At 37.1% G+C, this 19,133-nt stretch overlaps 3 protein-coding genes across 3 annotated transcripts; 1 reads left to right on the forward strand and 2 right to left on the reverse strand.

The window, feature by feature from the left end:
* Window positions 1-217: 217 nt before the first annotated feature.
* Window positions 218-3,432, forward strand: si:ch211-10a23.2 (Galectin-related protein A-like). The gene is made up of 4 exons (XM_057342954.1): window positions 218-367; window positions 785-873; window positions 1,510-1,699; window positions 1,847-3,432. Exons 1-4 carry the CDS (start codon window positions 341-343, stop codon window positions 1,988-1,990), a joined length of 450 nt encoding a protein of 149 aa, XP_057198937.1. The 5' UTR covers window positions 218-340; the 3' UTR covers window positions 1,991-3,432.
* Window positions 3,433-3,611: 179 nt separating this feature from the next.
* Window positions 3,612-7,593, reverse strand: plek2 (pleckstrin 2). Its single transcript, XM_057342953.1, has 9 exons — window positions 7,459-7,593; window positions 7,210-7,374; window positions 6,387-6,577; window positions 6,210-6,301; window positions 5,931-6,118; window positions 4,679-4,780; window positions 4,496-4,579; window positions 4,288-4,366; window positions 3,612-4,019 (listed from the first exon to the last, which is right to left on the reverse strand). The coding sequence occupies exons 1-9, from the start codon at window positions 7,513-7,515 to the stop codon at window positions 3,892-3,894; spliced, it is 1,086 nt and encodes a 361-aa protein (XP_057198936.1). The 5' UTR covers window positions 7,516-7,593; the 3' UTR covers window positions 3,612-3,891.
* Window positions 7,594-10,238: 2,645 nt separating this feature from the next.
* LOC130559250 (tandem C2 domains nuclear protein) lies at window positions 10,239-18,432 on the reverse strand. Its single transcript, XM_057342209.1, has 12 exons — window positions 18,363-18,432; window positions 17,985-18,060; window positions 17,604-17,798; window positions 17,286-17,456; window positions 16,686-16,759; window positions 15,762-15,837; window positions 14,342-14,448; window positions 13,879-13,995; window positions 13,352-13,543; window positions 12,431-12,545; window positions 12,030-12,229; window positions 10,239-11,726 (listed from the first exon to the last, which is right to left on the reverse strand). Exons 2-12 carry the CDS (start codon window positions 18,049-18,051, stop codon window positions 11,616-11,618), a joined length of 1,425 nt encoding a protein of 474 aa, XP_057198192.1. The 5' UTR covers window positions 18,052-18,060; window positions 18,363-18,432; the 3' UTR covers window positions 10,239-11,615.
* Between the last annotated feature and the right edge of the window lie 701 nt (window positions 18,433-19,133).

Here is a 19,133-nt window from a genome sequence, read left to right on the forward strand (position 1 = left end):
TTTAAATGTAGGCTAGATGATGGGTTTTAGGGGATTTGTAACATTTGAAAAGTGAAAAAAGTGAAGCAAGTAACATGCGTGCTAGTTGCATAAATATACTGTTTTTAGTGTTTTTATTAATATTTTGAATAGTGTTGACTATGCCACCACTGTATGACATCATCACTGGCCAGACTGAGACGGTTTCTATAGAAACGCGGAGCAGCGAGGCGGGGTTCGCACATTCAGTGCCGGCCTCGCGCACCGTGATGATCAATCGCGTGCGTGACAGCTATTGTCCTCGCGCTTTAAACGCAACACCTGCACAACAGAGTTAAAAGCCACTGCGACAGAGGAAATCATGACAGAAAAAGGGATAATCGGCAACGTAAGTAGGCGATGATTTTAGAGTTTATTACACTAAAACTGAATGAATAAGCTTGAATAAAGACTATACCATGGGCTCAAGTATTTAACCACATTGTATACATATATGTACATAAATGTAGGCCTATACAAATTTACTGATAAAATTACAATGTTGGGGAATGCGCAAATACGCAAGCTGGGGCTGAAGGTTTTACGCACTGCTCTGCCAATATAAGAACCTTTATTAAAAGGACCATTTTACATCTGATTTTGCAGTGGTTTATATGGTGTATGGGAGATAGTGATGACTTTTAGAAAAATGCAATGAAAAAGCCTAACTCTGATTATATTGTTTGCGTTGTACGCCAGCAGATATTTAAATAAAATACAAATATTTTTACTATTCAATATTATTCAATTATTATTCTTCCTACAGGATGATGAATATGTGGGTGAGATCAAAGGGGGTCTACGGCCGTCTATGAGGTTGATAGTGATGGGTATTGTTCACAAGCGGCCCAAAAGGTTCGTATCAGATACACTTGCGTTCGTTTCTTCACTGTCACATCGCGCCTTATGAATGACTTGGTTCATTGGATGAGACTCGCCTCTGTTACCAAACAATGAGCCGGTTGTATCGGAGATTAAAAAGTTTAAACATTTCCAGTTCACACAGGAGAATGATGATGACACGCGCATCAACAAAGAATAATTATCTAGATTTAGTTCATTAACTTAAATAAAATGCAAATTGAACGTCAATGTCATGCTCAGACAGAAAAGCATTTCATTTAAAGCAGTCAGGGTGCATTTTTGTTTGCCAGAGTGGGAAAGGGTAAATTCCCATGAAGGCTTAACCAGACAGATCTCAGAAAGAGATTGGACGATTCTGGCCATATTTGGCAAATAGATGGTTTAGCCAATATGATAACATTGACTAGAAAAACATATCACACTATATGAGTTTTTTTGTTTGTTTTCTGACTGAGCTAAATATGGGGGGTACACCTATACCCCTCAATGTCTATGATGGTTGTGATTCTGATTTATAGCCGTATTATTGTGTGAAAGCAAGTATGCAAATTCAAATAGGCAGACAATAAGTGTTTGTTCTGCACAATTACATGAAAGAATGCACAAATCACTTTTCCTGTCTTTTAGCATGGTAGTGTTAGTGTCATGCCAGTCTAAGATTGAGGAGGATGAGGAAATCGCGGGTGATGTGGGTTTGGAGCTGAAGGTGAACTTTGCCGAAAAGGCTGTACATCGTAATGCTCGTCTGTCAGGGCAGTGGGGTGCTACAGAGACCGCCCTGTCTTTCTTCCCCTTTGCTCCAGGAGAGGCTTTTAAGGTACAGTATGTTTTTGTGTGTTTGTAAATAGTGTTACATTTGATAAAGATCAAATCTGCTAAAACCTTTATCTAATATCTTGCTCTTTATCATACAGGATGCTTCATACTTTCTGCAGCTTATTTTTGTATTTTTTCTCCCTCTCAGATGGAGATTGTGTGCGAGCACCAGCAGTTCCGTATTCTAGTGGATGGGCAGCCCTTGTGTGGTTTTGCTCACAGATTTACTCAGCTAGCATCTCTCACTGCTCTTAGAGTCTATGGAGATCTACAGCTTACCAAAGTGGCTTGAGCAGGACTGGATGTGTCTGCTATGATGACATTATTTATAGAACCAACTCACAGTTGATGTTTTAGAAACATCAGCATACTGTACACAGTTGTCTTAAAAGTTCCAAAACCCTACATTGGTTTTAAATTGATAAAGAATTCATTTGAAGTTTGATCTGGGTTTAATTTGGTAGTAAAAACAAACCTGTTCAATAGATGAATTGGAAACTAATGTGAAACCAGCTCTACATTTCAAAAACATTTCAAAGCCAGACAGCATAAAAGTCACATGTAACATCCAATCCAAATGAATTCTCTCTTCTAATACGCCCTTTTCACATGACGTCACGCATCTTCCGTTCTGCCGCAAAGTAGTGTATCATTACTTCCGCTAGCACTCCAGTTCATAAGGTGGCGGTAATGCACCTATAAGCTGATTTGCCAACCGCCAGTAAAACTCAAGAAGAAGAAGTTACTTCCGCTAGCGCCTCAGAATGGAGTTTACCAAGTGGCTTGCACATCTGCCACAAATACGTCTAGATGATGTACAACGTCTTGCAGACAAATTTTCGCTAACGACAAGATCAAAGCTAGAGAAAGGATACAAATTCTTCGTTGAACAGTACCTGTTTGATTATGAAGGTAAGTGTTTTGTTTTCTTTTTGTGTAAGCAAAGGTGCTAGGATAAGTACTTGAATACGTGTTCTGTCCGTTTTTTTTCTCACTGTTGTTAAATTCCAGTGCCACGGCAAAATGGAAGCTCTTCTTCTTCTTCTTGTTTGTTGCAAGACGGATGTTATGATACACTGCTTTGCAAAAAGGCGGAAGTTAAGTGACGTCATTGTGAAAAGGGCGTATTGACATGTCCTGCATACCTTTTCATAAACACTAATGTAGAGATTTTAATCATTTTTAGCTTAATCCCAACAAGGAGATCTTAAATTTTAATATTGAATCTTTTTTAAAAAGTAACTAATGTACCACCTTACTGTTTTTGTTTGCTGTAGATGTGGTTAGTGGCTCTTTGATACAGCAGCAAAAGTGCCTTTATTTGTTCTTTTAGATGCACTTATACAAAGCAGAAATTTAGGTGTTTGTAGTTGCAATTGATGTAACTTTATTTTTTGCACCATGGCATTTATAACTGACACCCGAATGTTCACTATAAAATCCAATGTCCTGCAATTATATTGATTTGAAGAAAACTGACTTAAAGTCCTTTTGAAGCCTTGAGCTCACGGTGCTGTCACTTTACTGTCAAATGCTGCAACTTAATCATGTATTAAATGAGTGTATCATGTTCATAGCAAGTTTTACTTTTACATTTACTTGTACATCTTTTACACTAATAATGGCAATATGTAAACAGTAAACGTTCTTAAAGAACCTTTCCGATTTGAGTTATACATTTTAATGTGTGTGTTGTGTGTGAGAGAGTGTGTTTGGGCATGTACAGTATTGGAAAGACACCCACACAATCATACGTCTGTGTGTGTTTTGAACCATAGCAACAAGCCAACAAACTTGTGCAAGGAATAAAGTCAGTTCTGTTAAGTAACTTCCTGTCAACTAGAAGTGGCAGGTAAAAACATTCTCCTTTACAAAACATCATGCATTTCAAAGACATGCTTCATATACATTTTTGCTACATTTATTATAACATAACAAAAAGCACATTCAAAAACACTGATCAACTAATTAATTGTACATTCACTGAATGCGTAAACTTTACCGGCTGTATATTCTAATATATCAAAACTAAACTGTCCCATATAATAATTCTTATTAATATAACACTAAAGACACACAAAAATACAATTGTTAAACAGCACACGCTCAGATTTGTCAACTGAGATTTTGTGTAACAAAAAGTGGTTAATTCATTGTTAGGGTTGGTTTGTTAAATTTGCAGTGTAGTGACTGTTACATCACTTGTCTGATAGCTTGGATCCAGTCCATTCTCTCCTCGTGTGTTGGGGCTTGGATGTAATAGTGTGTGTCCGTCTGAGTGATGATTTTGAAGAGATTCCCTTGTATTTTACCTTTAACACCTGAAGATTATAATAGAGTGACCATTAGCTTCTGCTCACAGAGAACATGTAAACATCACTGTTACCATGACAACAGAACCTAAATTATTTCTTATGTTTAGCATTTTCTGTATTGCTAAATCTTTCTTTAATTCAGACAATTACGATGTGAACACTTGTTAGTGTGGAAACTCCCAATAAAGCTTTCCCATAGAGTAACAGTAATATTAGTGATCCAGGAGTAATCACACCTCAGAGAGTTGAGAGGCATGAGACAGGTGTGACTCACCTGAGGGTGTGCCATTATCATCCAGTGCAGACACCAGACATCCGCGCAAAGATATACTGCCAACTGGTGTGATGTCATCCTACAAAGGGTGGCCATTACATGAAATATACAAGTCAGCACAAAAATAAACCGCACATGACACAATATATTTCAGTACTTTATCTGTGACACAGGTGTGTATTTGCCTGTACTTTATAGGCACTCTCACCTTGCTGGGGTCATAGTAGTGCAGAAAGCCAGGCTCCGCCCTTAACACAAACAATCTCACCTTCCAGTTCTTCACCTTGTGGCCCTGACACACAGATACACAGGTGAGCACGCACACACAGATAGTTGGCAATACAGAAAATCACATTTCAGTCAAGCCCACTCTTGAAAGTGGAGTGCTCACCTGTTTTAACAGGTAACCTCTCTTTACTACTTTGCCACTCAGCTCCACCGCAGACAAAGACTTCTCTGCTTTCACACTACCTCTCTTCTGGAAGCTCTGAGACTGTGGAAGAAGTTATATACTTTTAGTTGAGTTAGTACATCTTAGGCTTAATACTCAATCTTTTGGTACAGTATATTTTGAGATACTTCAAATCTACTTGAAACGCAGTTACAAAGGTTATATAAGTATAAAAATTAATGGCTTAATAGAAATAATGCAGTATACGTCGTTAAGTGCAAATATACTGTAAACTACAGTATAAGAATGATGTTATGTTCACTTAAAGAAAACTACTGCACTATAAATTTACTTGGCGTATACTTCATTCACTCTAAAAACAGCTATGTGCTTAACATTTACTACTATTGCACTAAAAGTATACTTGAATTTTTTTGGAAGATTATAAACTAAAAAAGTGGGCCAATTTAGTCCCAAGTGGTTCTGAAATAGTACACTTACTAGTACATTTATATTAGTCTACTCATTACATAAAGAATACACAAAATTCAAACAACCTTTTACCAAAGTATACCGAATAATGAAATGTGACCCTGGACAACAAAACCAGTCTTATGGGTCAATTTGTCGAAATTGAGATTTGTACATAATCTGAAAGCTGAATAAATAAACCTTCTATTGATGTATGAGTTGTTAGAATAGGACAATATCTGGGTGAGATACAACCGTTTAAAACTCTGGAATCTGAGAGTGCAAAAAAATCAAAATATTGAGAAAATTGCCTTTGAAGTTGTTAATCAGAGGCACTGTTGCAGACCATCCACTCACAAAATTAAAGTTTTTATATATTTAAGGTAGGAAATTTACAAAATATCTTCATGGAACATGATCTTTACTTAATATCCTAATGATTTTTGGCATAAAAGAAAAATCGATAATCTTGACCCACACAATGTATTTTTGTCTTTTACTAAAAATGTTCCCGTGCTACTTAAGACTGGTTTTGTGATCCAGGGTCACAAATTAACTTTTTGTAAGGGCTAACACAACTAACACGTGACATTCGGTTTAAATTGTTTTGTTAGACTCCCCTTTAAAACTACAAAACAGTGTCATGATTGTGAGCTTCAAGCTCCATAAAGTCAAAGTGTCATGCATAAATTGCGCTATTTTCCAAGCCGTTTGACAACTCGCAAACTGCAGTTTGAGAACCATAATAAACACAAATCTGGAAAAGAAGAAAAGAACTTACAAAGCAGTAGAGTGCAGTGGAATCATCCAGAAACTGCTCTCCTAAAGCAGCGTTACGTTGAGCATCTGCGCTTCTTATTCCGATAGGCCGCAGAGAACCGTCATCCAGGAGAGCAGAGGCTAATGTTACTGCCTCCACACGGGTCAGAGACAGCTTATTAAACACAAGCCAATCCACCACTGCTGAGCCTGTACACACACACAAAATAAGATTATAACTATTACAATGCAACTAAATATTTAATGTACACGCAGAGCTATTGTATAATAGGTGTCTGACCTGAGAAACAGTTGGTGTAAGAACTGCCCTGTTCAACATGGCTGCATAGCCGAATACCAGTGTGCACATCATACATAGAGTCCACCACCTGACTGATCAGAGATGACATACACATTGTTAGCTTCAAACAACAAAAAGAAACATACGGTACACTGACAGTATCCAAACGCATGTTACCTGAGATTGACATTGTGAAGTTGGAGGGACGTGGAACCTTTATTCTGTGATGAGGATGGGGTCTGTGTTTTATGTGGGTTGAGCTTCTGTACTGCTGCGCCAATTGCTTCAGCCCATTCATCACGCTCCTCCCTCTTGCACGCCTCCAGGAAGTGCTCTTCTGAGGTGCTGGTCTGCAGCCTCAGCACCAGCTGCAAGAGGTAAGGCATGTGGTTACTATGACAACAGCCTTAAAAACAAAATATATATTAAAATGCTCATAAGTTTACAATGATTCAAGACTTGAAGTTGAAATGTAATAGCTTATCAGAAGTTAGCAGATGCCACATGAGCACAGCCAATCACAAGACTGGATTCCAAGATTGAACATTTATTACAAACCATCATAGTTTTAAACACACTACGTTGTTGTTATTGATCATAAGTGAATTGATTTCAAGGAAGGTACAGGCTACATAAACTTGCCTAAACATTTAGAAAACTCTTTAAAGCTCTTTAAAGCTTAAAGCTATTGGGAAATAGAGTCGTGTTCCTGACATGCTAGAGCATGTGATTACAACAAAATATAACAATGAAGGGCTAAATCATATAAAACATATGTTAAGAACATTGACACCCCGAGGCTGTGAACAATTAAATCGAAAGACACACCCAGTGCTACTGTTCATGGTTTAATCTGCACTAAACCATTGATAACAAGGCTGGAGAAGTTGTGTTTAGAACAAAGTCCACATTTATGAAGTTTGTTCATTCATCTGTTTTCATGATTTGTAGATTAAAATGTGAAAAGAGCTCTATACTACACTTGATTGTCCGCACTTACCGGTCGGTTCTCATACTCCAGGTAAGGACAGATGATGTTGCAGTTGTTTAACGGTATGGTCCCTCGATGTGACGAATCGCGTTTTCCACTTTCGTATTTATAATACAGAAGTCTGTCCGGTTTAAGTACAAACCAGCGAACTTTCCAGTTGTGAACCACGTGGCCCTGAAAATAACATCAAGCGTTATTAATTCAGTTGCGTGCGATTGGAAATTCATTTAACCAGACGCGTAGAAATGTTTGTCTTACCCTTTTCACTAAAAACCCCTCTTTAAGAACGGATTTATTTTCTGATTCTGAGCCCATGTTAACGTTACCTGTCTGACTGCGAGTCAATGCAAACAGGTAAGAGCATCAGGTATTTTATAGCACCTGCGGAATTGTCATATGCGTCAGTGTGTAGTCTACACCCCACGCAATCCAGCGCCTCCAGGTGTACAGTTCAACACATGTAATCAACACGAAGAATACGGGTTTACTGAAATCACACAATTTAAAAGAGATAAATAACTGAATTATGAGCATTCATGCTTGATGTGTGCCACGCGTAGTTCAATTATTTATTATAGTTCTATCTTACAACAAAGATGGGGTAGTAGTATTGGGAATTCCTAAAGGGGGCTGTGATATGAGTCACCAAAACAGACCAAATTGAGTCATCGTTCCAGCTAAGGGGAGATTCATAATCTACATGACCGGATGTTTGTTGCTATGGTAATACTTTTTAGCAGTGAAAATAAAAATCTTAAAGTCTGTCGATTCATTTTTTTGTCAATACAATCACAACGTTAACAATCAAACTAAATAAATAGAATTCGTTCATTCATTCATTCATCCATTCAGTCAATACGTGGATTATGTCAAAAATTGGTCGTTTTGAATATCCAAAATGTTTTAGAAAACTTTTATTCTGTACATTTTTGTATTTTATTCTATACAGAATAGTTTAAACCAGTGGTTCTCAAACTGGGGGCCCCAAGATGGATCCAGGGGGCCACAGATTTTGTGGCATTTTATGAAATACAGAAATTTATCATAGATTTTATGCAATCAAACATCAGAAAAATGACACCACCAACCAAAAGAATTGAGGTTCCAGCATTGTATAACTGAATGTTTTTGGTTTAATTAAAATTCTAAGTTTAAGATTATACGTCTTTATATGGGGTGCCGCAAAGCGATGCACTTAACACAAAGGGGGCCTTATAACGAAAAAGTTTGAGAACCACTGGTTTAAACAGACTGGCTGAAAGGACAAATTACAGACAAACACGTCTTTTATTCTAAAGAAAAAAATGCAAATTGCGTTTTTAATTGCCTGCTGACAAAGTTGCGGTGAGAGATTCTAACACATTCTGTGTGTGGATCATGTGTTTACAATGCAGCGGGCAATGTTTCTACATGAACTATGAAAAAACTGAAACTACGATGGGAAACAGACGCATATTTTTCCTCCACTTCTCTTGAAGCCCAATAGATGGTGATATTGTGCTACAATTGAATTTTGTGTGAATTTTGTCTTAACTTACAGTACTGTTATCTGTTTTAATAGAATTAACTGACACATTAGTTGAAACAAGTTACATCTTAATTAATACAAAATGTGCTTGTGGGAATTAATGTTTATCATAGAATACCAGACCATAACATTTCTGCTAATACACTTAAGACAGCAAAGACATAAAATGAAGAGATAAATATCTGGTTAACCTATTTTTGTGACAACAGATATTCAAAGCTCTGATTGCTTTTCAGGTGTTATAGAATTATAAACCAGTTTTGAAAGAGAGCCTCACTGAAAACAGACTTCGTTGTGGACTTGGGGTGTTGATGCAAATAAGTGAATTCTCGAAGCGTGTGAACTCAGCGTGAGGAAGTTTGTGAGGAATTCAGATCCTGGAGACGGTGCTGAAATCTAGGATCTGTCAGTCCTCTTTTAATTGAAAACACAGTGGAAACACACGCATGCAACTCCACATGGTCACAGCTGTTAAAGTGTGAGTGTATGTGGTCAAGAGGGGGATTACTGAAAAAGCAAAAACATTTTTGCCAAAGTTCTCAGAGCTTCTCACTCTTCCAATCTTTCAGTCTTCTTGTATATATCTCTATACATATCAGTTTTATAACTCACTTCCTTTGACCTTGGGTTTCATTTAATTAATAGATTTGACAAGAGAATTGCAGCTAAGTGTGAGGACACGTTTTTGCGTGCGCTGTCATATCTCCATTTATTAACTGGTTGTATGATTGCTACAGACACAACACATTCAATTCACACGCACGCACGCATGTTGGGTTTCCATGTTTTATGGGGACATTCCATAGACGCAATGGTTTTATACTGTACAAACTGTATATCATATTCCCTAACCCTAACAATCACACACAACTGTCTGCTCTTTTAGATTTTCACAAAAGTTAATTCTGTATGATTTATAAGCTTGTTTCCTCATGGGGACAAAAAAATGTCCCCACAAGGACAAGGGTTTTGGATATTGCCATCTTTGTGGGGAGTCAGCTGTTTTGCTGGGATTTGCTATAGGTGGAAGAAACCGAGGGTGATGGGGGTGTGTCTTGAGGAATAACCATTAACACTGTTCAAACAGTCAACAATCCCATAACAATCCTGTAAATTTTGACGCAAATCATGACGTCAGTTAAATCAAACATCCGGATTTAGAAGCAGCGCTCAGAGGCCATAAAACATTCAAATTGACATGAACTGTTCATTACTGTTAACAAATCTTATAGGACTACAATAGAAATGTTTACATAACTTTGTCTTTTCTGAATGATGCAGAGTAGCACATTTCAACTTCCAAATAGAAACACAGAGATGTTGTATGCTGTAAATTAGATCTGTAGTACTGTGATTACATAAGTTTTTACACAGATGAATCAAATTGTATATCTATTAGAACTTTACCATCTGTCGTGCACAACTCCATACTCATGTTAGGCAATCCATACTGTACAAACCACCAAATTCTCAAATAAAATGATTGTAACATTGTTACTCTGTTCACACAATGAAATGGCATAACAAAAAATCCATATAATGTCCCATTGTTAAAGATTCTTTCACAAGGTGATTTGATAAAACGTTTAATCGCAGTAACATCACGATGCCAGATCAGACAAAATGTGTAAGCACAAAATAAAGCCAGTAAGCACAAAATGTTGTTTCTTACTTCTCTGTTAAAATACCTCCTACATAATATCACATCATGTCTACTGAACTAGCAACACTTAACACAATATGCCTGCTTAAATATGAACACAAATATGAACACTCTTAGATACTTGATGCTACTTTTACTGTACCTGTACAAAAATGATTGCTTAAAAATGACGACACCTAGATAGCTAGGTCACCTTGGTACAAAACATGCAAGAAAGTGAAATGCCAGTCTAAACAAAAGTCTCTTTGTTGCAGTCTTTTGCTGTATTTCCCTTTCGTTTGAGCTTGCTTGCTCTGTGAAAGGACAGAGGAGGCAAAGTGAGGGATTAAGTTCCACTTGGATGGGAATGTAACCCAAGCCCTCACAAACTTCTAAAAATAAAAGCTTTTTCAAATAGTATTCAGCCCCAGAGGAGAAAGCAGATATTTACAGATATTTAACCGGACTTACAAACAATCATTCATCATCATGAAATCACTGCAGAGATGTGTTTTCAATGTATTAACTCAACAGTACTGGTGTTATATGGGGATGCCTGGAGAACAATTCTAACACTTTATTTATGAATTCTGAAAAATATTAGCTGACTGTCTAATAAATCTTCTTTGACTAAATATCTGTGCTGCTATCTGGACATTAGTACAGCTCTGTTAAATGTAATCTGTTGTGTCTTATCGTAGCTAACTTTGTATTATGTGACCTGCTCTTATATACACAGTATGTAATGTTTTTAAAGTTTTATACATCAATAAGAAACATAAAAAGGTAAACTATTTTGCTATCTACAACTTTCTACATCTATCTACAAATTACAGCACACATAAAAAAGCCCTGGTTCACCTGGTGCTCAAGGTTAGATAACATATAAGCAAAGAAAACAAAAAGACTTCTTAACTAAATAAAGGTTCTTTACATATGTGTTAGTCCAATTATTCAGTTTTTGTTTAGCAAATATATAATGTTTTTAAATAAACCAAAAGTAAAACTGAATGGATTTGCCAGTGATCACAATGAATTATCCTTTACAATGTTTCCTTTGTTTTGAGTGTTCAGGAAAAGTTGATAAAAAATAGTTGGGTAGATAAAAAAAAACGTAGCCACTACAATTGAAATTGAATTATCAAAAACACAAATTGATTTTCTTTGGAAGTTGTCTTATAAATGGCACGTGAGCATACCAGTCCAGTTTACAACTATATCTCTCTTGTTCATTTCTTCTCTCGTTCAGGGTCGACTGACTCTGTGCCATGAGGTCACCACTTTTTCTGGATTAGTCATGGAATCTTTCCACTGTTCCACTGCCTCTGGAGAACTGCTGTCAAAACCCAAGAGGACCTGAAAATTGAGAAATACATACAAAATCACATTTAATCATATTATAGGAATAAACAGCTTGCATCTATTAAATGTAACATTAACTTTATAATGAAGTTTTTTGAGAACTTTTTTTAATATAGTTTAGAAGAGACAATCTGTTTCTCAGCCAATGGAAAATAGTGGAAATATAAATAAAACCTGCTGACAAATACATTCTTGCAATTCTGTTTAATAATGCTATATGTGTAAACAAACACTTCATCTTTAGCTATATTGATAGCATTACTAATAATTGTGTTATGTATTCTGCTCTAAACCGACCTGTCCAAGCAGGTGCTTTCTCCGAACAGAGCCGCTTCTGTAGAGTTTGACCGCCAGTTGAAGATTCTTGTCCTGATTGGTGATGGGCAAAAGAAGCACCTCCTCCCACTGAACACGCCCCCCTGATGACTTCATTACCTTTGTCTTCCTCTTCAGCAAGACCCTGCCATCACTAAGCATGTCCACCTTTACAAAGAAACCTACGGAGAATGTGCAGTTGTGCAGTTTTATTTGGTGCAAAGAACTGGGAAATGATAAGATAACAAAAATGTGTCATATTGAGTTGGGGTCAGGGTGATGAGGTAAACCCTTATTTAGCCCATTTGTGAACTTCATTTTATATTTTGTGATATAGTAATGTGAGTGTTTGGTGAAATGATGATAAACGCCGAGAGACTCACTCTGTGTGAGTGGTGAGGAGGATGTTGGAAGGTTTTGAGCACTGAGAATATGGAGTTGCATTCTGCTGCTCACTGGCTGAAAGCACAAAGCCAACTGAAGCTCAGCATGACACACCTACAGAAACACAAATACACACAATATTAACCGTGTCAGTTTGTGTCGTCTTATTTGTGTTTGTCCCTGTTATGCCTACTGTAGTTCACAGATTTATTAGACACAAACCTATTTCTGCAAAAGTACACACACATTCTTCATTTCACCCACTTACACTGACCTTCATTCATTCTGGAACGCAATTATGTCTATCTCAAACTAGGGAACAACAACCTTTCATTCAAGCAATTTTTATGTGCTAGACATTGCAAAATGGCTTGTGATTTGAGTCACACGCACGCACACAAAAGTCTTCCTTGACACAAAAACATAAAAATTCTTGCTGGTAAACACTGTCAATACAACTGTGCCAAACCTGATCCCCGTCTGTGTGTGTATGGAAACGTTCCCTTAGCCAAACAATGCTTAATTAAAGCGGAATAATCTATTTACAATGGGAAGAGATGTATCTATAACCAGATGATGTACAATATAAAGATAAAATAGATTACACATGACGTGACACATTGATTTACAGTAACCTAATTATGATGTTGGAAATTCTAGAGCCATTCCTACATCTGGAAAATAAAACAGCTGATATGAAACAAAAAATAACATCACTTTTATTAGGCCTGTCTGTCTAATTATATCCACAAACTGATATCAGGGTAACCAAGGCATCATGCAGGGGAAAGTTTAAGATCGCTTTCAAAGAATCACATACAGTCAAATACAGAATTGTAAGGGAGGGCTGGGTGTATTCTGGCTGCTCGGTTTGGAATCAGATAAGCGTTCAGATACGATACAGAAGGTCAGAGACTCACACGTGTTTTAGAGTGGGTCCTGAAATCCAGCCAGTGTTGTGTTTCCTGTGGTCCGAGGGTCCGAAGAGATAACACGCACTCTCCGAGCGTGCGCTTGCGTGGCGCGTGAGCCTGCAGACACAGCACCAGCGCAGAACTGCGTAATTGCTCTAGGTTCAGAGTGAAGACAAATGTCTCCATGAAGAGAGTGTCCTACAAGACACAAAGATTGCGAATAATTCATTAACTTTACTTGAAGCGTTTTGTTAACATGACAAAAATTACAGTGTGGGCCAAAAGTATAATACATATGTATTGCCAAAGCATTTAAAGCAAAGAAAATACTGCAAAAACAACTGTATAATCTTTTTTCAATCAGTGCAGGGCGTGTGGCCGAAACAAGTGATAACTGAAGAAACACATCAGGCACGTGTGAGAGAAACACCCTCAATGCAGGCTGACTACTCATCTGAATTATGCAATCAAATACAATCTCTCATGTTATTTCTGCAATGCTGAAGCAAGAATTGATTCTTTGTTTTACTCACCGCTGATGCTTCCTTGACTGTGCTCTTGAATCTCACTTGTTTCTTCATGGTGATGACCCCTTTGACCCCAATCCTTGGAGGCTCTGCCCCTTCAGTGTACACATTCAAGCCTGTACACTAAAGAGGGAAAGTACCAAAATGTCAGGACAAGGGTGAAAGGAACATGCACTGTTTAAAAGCTTTTATAACCAACCAATAAAACTTTGTGTGTTTGATAACTAGGATATTAAAGATAAAGATGTTTTTGAGACTTAAAATAGAGATGCTTGGAAGCTCAATGAAAGAAGAAACGTTGTGGTGATTAAATAGTTTTTTTTGTTGCTTTCAAGATGATGGAGAATGATTTTCATTTTTGGGTGAACTGCACCCAAACTCAGACACAGAAGCTCAATTCAGCCAGAGTACAAATGAAACACAATGTCCTGTTGTTGACTTGTAAAGCCCCTGTTGGATGAAATCGTACCTTCACCAAGGTGATCCACACCTGCTCCACCGCCTCTTCGTACCTCATGTGCACACATACTTTTCCTAGTTCATGATCCCTCTCATCTCCAGACAGTATAATTGACTCTACAAGCGAACATGTAAACACAAATGAACATGAATATACCAAAAACTGACACTTACAGCAGTTGTAGAGTGTTCTGGAAGGGCATAAACCTAAAAACTCCAAGATCGTGGGTTTTGATTTCCAGGGAACACATAGACTTATACAAAAGTATAGCTAATAGTTAAGTGGTTCTAGTAAAAAATAGTTATAGTAAAAGTAGTTTTCAAGCATCTGTCAAATGCATAAATCTAAATGGGAAATATATATACAGTACTTTTTCCATGTAATCTTGCCTGTAATCTGTCTGTTGTCCTTGTTTGTCCATAACTGTCAATATTTTTTAAAGGTCTAGTGTATGAAATTTAGCAGCATCTAGTGGTGAGGTTGCAAAATGCAACCAACAGCTGACTCCACCGCTCACCCCTCCCTTTGGAAGCTGTACGGTGGCTGACACAGAACTAAGATGTCGTCACGTTTTCGCTTCTTTGCCGAAAGGGATAACGTATTTACGAAACGCGCTCTGTAGAGCAGTTTGTCCATTTAGGCCTACTGTAGAAACAACATGACGAATTTCATGTAAGGGGACTCGTGGTTTATGTACAAACTAGCTCATTCAAATATAATAAAAACATAACGCTTTAAAGCGCTCTATTCACCTCTGAAGACAAAGTTATGTATATTATATTGCATTTCTGTCAATAGATCCTCCAAAAAATTACACACAGCACCTTCAAGCTATATTTTCTTGCTCTTTTGCTTTTATGTAATAGGACAGTAATATACTGTATATAGATATACTTCCCACAAGGTTATCGGTTATTGTCTCTGACTTTCTGAACAAACTATATAAATAAACATTATGGTAGACATACAGTACATGGGTTTGTGTGTGTAAAGATTCACTATCTAGACTAAGAGTTATCTGAGGATACATGCATGCTGGACTTTAGGGAAAACATTTGGAAGCAATTACTGCATCTGCCCTTTCACAATTTCACAATCTGTAGTGAGTCAGTCCTGTGTGTGTGTGTGTGTGTGTGCGTGCGTGCGTGTGTGTGCATGTATGCGTGTGTGTGTGCGTGAGTTTGTTTGAGAGTCCCTGTGTATGCAAGTACTGGGCTGGAAGAGAGGGGGAAAGATTGTTAGGAAATAAAGGGTTTAAAAATACCCTGAAAAAAGGAGAAAAACAAACAAATGAAGTTGTAGTGGAAATACCAGGTAACAGTGGAGCGGAACCCTTTCCAGAGAGTTCTATTGGAATGGAACTTTGAGGGTTCTTTTGGAATGCGGTTGTCTACAATTACTATTTGAGAGATCAGTCATGAATGGTTACCTAGACTACGGCTGCTCCCAAAGGAATCCTGAATGGAGCATGTGCTGCTCTGGATACTGGATACAGAATCATACCGCTTGAAGGAAACAGAGAAGAAATGTCATTACATCACAGAACTGCCCATCTTCAAACAGGAAACTTTAAAACATGCTTTCTCTGATTGGGGTAGGTTTGTTTGGTTGCACTACTGCACACTGAGGTGGCCAAGCAGTAATCCAGCATCATTAAAAGGCTAGAGACGACAAACTGACTCAGTGTCTTTATTTAACTTAAACAATAAAAGAAACCTCGCCCAGCTCAGATCAAACACCATTGTGTTAAATGCTCCACTGCAGCTAGATTTAGTTTCATTACATATCGACAACGCAATCATGTATCATTTCTATCAGCCAATTTAAGTTAAGAACTTTAAAAACGTTAAGTTAAAAATGAACTTTCCTTCGTATGAGACAAAATAATATCCCACCCCTGAAAAAAACAGCAGATAATATAAATATTTTGTTGTTGTATTGACATTCTATAGTTAATTTAGAAACATTACAAAGTTTAATATTCAGAATTGTATATCTACAAAAAATAAGAATATTAATAACATTTTAGCGTAAACAAGTATTGTTTTGTTTGTTTTCTATGTGTTTTAATATGATAATTTATAGCTGTACTCTGATAACAGATTAAGGCGTGTCAGTTACTTTGGCTCAAGAGCTAAATGTTTGCCAATACTAGGTTATTTCGAGTCATTTATTTATTATACATATTAATTATCCTCTACAAATTATTATTACATACTCCTTTATACAGATATAATAATCCCTTGTGTGAACATGTGTACTGCCTGCTTGTGACTATGAAAGCTGTATAATTTAACTGTGATAATGTTTAAAGGAATGGGCTGTTAAGTGAGGCGTGTGTGTGTGCACTCACCTGTACATGGCCCTGAGGGTTTGACAAATCGAACATGGAGTGACTGAGTCTCTGTTTACCATTATTGTCCCATCCTGTGAATAACAGACATGAATCATTTCACTGATTCAGTAGCTTCCCAATGTAAGTCTCAAATATGCAGTAGATTCAGAAGATTGCATTGGATTCTAAATTCCTGTACATTAATACATTGTGTCTTATTTTTCTGTATTCTGTTTAAAATAATGAACATTTAAAGACTGAAATGTTTTTCTTATAAGCCAGGTAATTAAAATTGTGTCATCGAATGGGATGTTCTTTGTTTTTTCTGTTTTAAATGTAAACCAACAAAATCATGTATTGGATCAATAGCCTTTCAACAACGTGGGACATAAACAAAAATGAAAGATTACAGACAGGTGGTTTGGAGGGTAAATATTTGAGGAGAAGTTATACACACTGAATGATGCTATGAGGAAGTAATATTGTACGGTAAATCCACTCCTTCAAACCCAGAAAACAGATGATAAGAAGAAGGAATGCTGATCTGTGTTGCATCTGAGTTTCCTTAACAAGTATGAACATCCATCAGCATTTCAGATAAATCTAAAGGCATCTCACCTGTGCCAGGGGTATTGCCAATCCTGGTTTTCAAAGTGGGGCGTCTCAGTGAACCGGGTGACATGAAGTTTATCATCTGACTGGTGTTTAAAGTAATTTCAGGGTCATACACAATTTGACTGGCTCCTGCAAGCTCCGCCTTCCTTTCTGCATAAGTTGTCCTTGTGGAACCTTAAATTGTTGTCAGATTTGCGTAAATGTTAAATTTGTGCTAGGTTATGCATCTCCATTCTCATTAACTGAGAAACATATAATACAAAAAAATGCTGTCATGACACGGTTTCCCTCTTTAGTACACCCATAAAAGTGCCAATTTACTCTGTTGCCCGATGTTGTAGCCGGAGTACTGTGCCCCTCTTGGCTGAATGTAGGAGGACTTGAAGGTTGGAAGCACAAAGGGAATCTCCCGGCCGTCTGGAGGTAGTTTGGACAAGAGATAATCCTCTGACACTCCAACACTTTTCTTCACATTAGACTCAAGTGTTAATATATGGGGAGGCAGAACCTTTATTACTGCAAAACAATCAATAATTCAATAATGGTTTGTATGTATTTGTATGTACAGCATCTTTTTATGTGTATCTGCATGGTGAAAACAACAATTACAAGCAGGAAAGAGAGAGAGAGAGAGAGAGAGAGAGAGAGAGAGAGAGAGAGAGAGAGAGAGAGAGAGAGAGAGAGAGAGAGAGAGAGACTTACTCTGAGTCTCTGGTTCTTTCTTCTTGGCCATAAACTTTCTGCAACAGTTTTTTATACATTCCGTCATGTTGTGGATCTACACAAAAATCGCATAGCAATAACGTAAAAAAGAGAGGAATGAGTAAAGGAAAATAATATAAATAAATGTATATTATGTACTCAGCATTTAAAATAAATAAATTCATTTAAAACAACTTCTAAAAACACCGTGTTATGTAAACAAGAATTGCCTAATCAATTTTGATTCAAAAAATGTTCAAACAAATAATTCATAACGCATTTCACGTCTCATCATTTTTCTTTTTGCTGGTTTTGGTTTTTGTCTGTGCAGTTTAAGACATTATTAGTAGAGTGTGTCATAAATAATGTTGTACATACCTGTGCTGTTGTCCACACGGAGTAGATAACGCACTAAACTCACGAGTAGGCTACAGCAGGTGAATGTGAAAGCCTCCAGTGAGAGTGAAAACTTGTGCTTGTGTCTGGGTCATAGCGCCCTCCAGACTACACCCTCCTATCTCATAGCACTCTAACGATTTGGAAAATCAGAATAGAGCATTTGATGGACAGGAATACAATTTCAGGCCTAATATATAAAACACATACACGCATAATTGTTGTTTTATGGTTATTTTGTTATTATTTAACATTTAATAACGTTTAATTACATTTTCTCTTATGTATTGACATGGACCCGAAGTCTAAAAGGCACAGTCCACCCAAAATGAAAATTTTGTCATGAATTACTCACCCTCAAGTTGTTCCAAACCTGTATAAATGTAAATGTATCTATATTTGGAAAAATGTTAAAACTGACAATTCTGGGGCACAACTGACTACTATAGTAGAGAAAAAATGTTTTGGTAATTATTGTAAAATTCTATACATTTTGTTTGATCTGTTAAACTCAAAAGAAGATATTTTTAAGAATTTAGGAAAATAAACAGTTCTGGGGAAGCTTTGACTACCAATTACATTTTTTTCTACTATGGCAGTCAATGGTGCCCCAGAAATCTCAGTTGCTAACATTCTTCCAAACATCTGTATGTTTAACAGAACAAAGAAATTTAAACAGGTTTGTAACAACTTGAGGTTGAGTAAGTCATGACCAGTGGTGTATGCTTACTTTTTCAATAGCGCTGTTTGCGT

This window comes from Triplophysa rosa, linkage group LG9, assembly GCF_024868665.1.
Source record: "Triplophysa rosa linkage group LG9, Trosa_1v2, whole genome shotgun sequence".
In the NCBI taxonomy this organism is placed as follows: Eukaryota; Metazoa; Chordata; class Actinopteri; order Cypriniformes; family Nemacheilidae; genus Triplophysa; species Triplophysa rosa.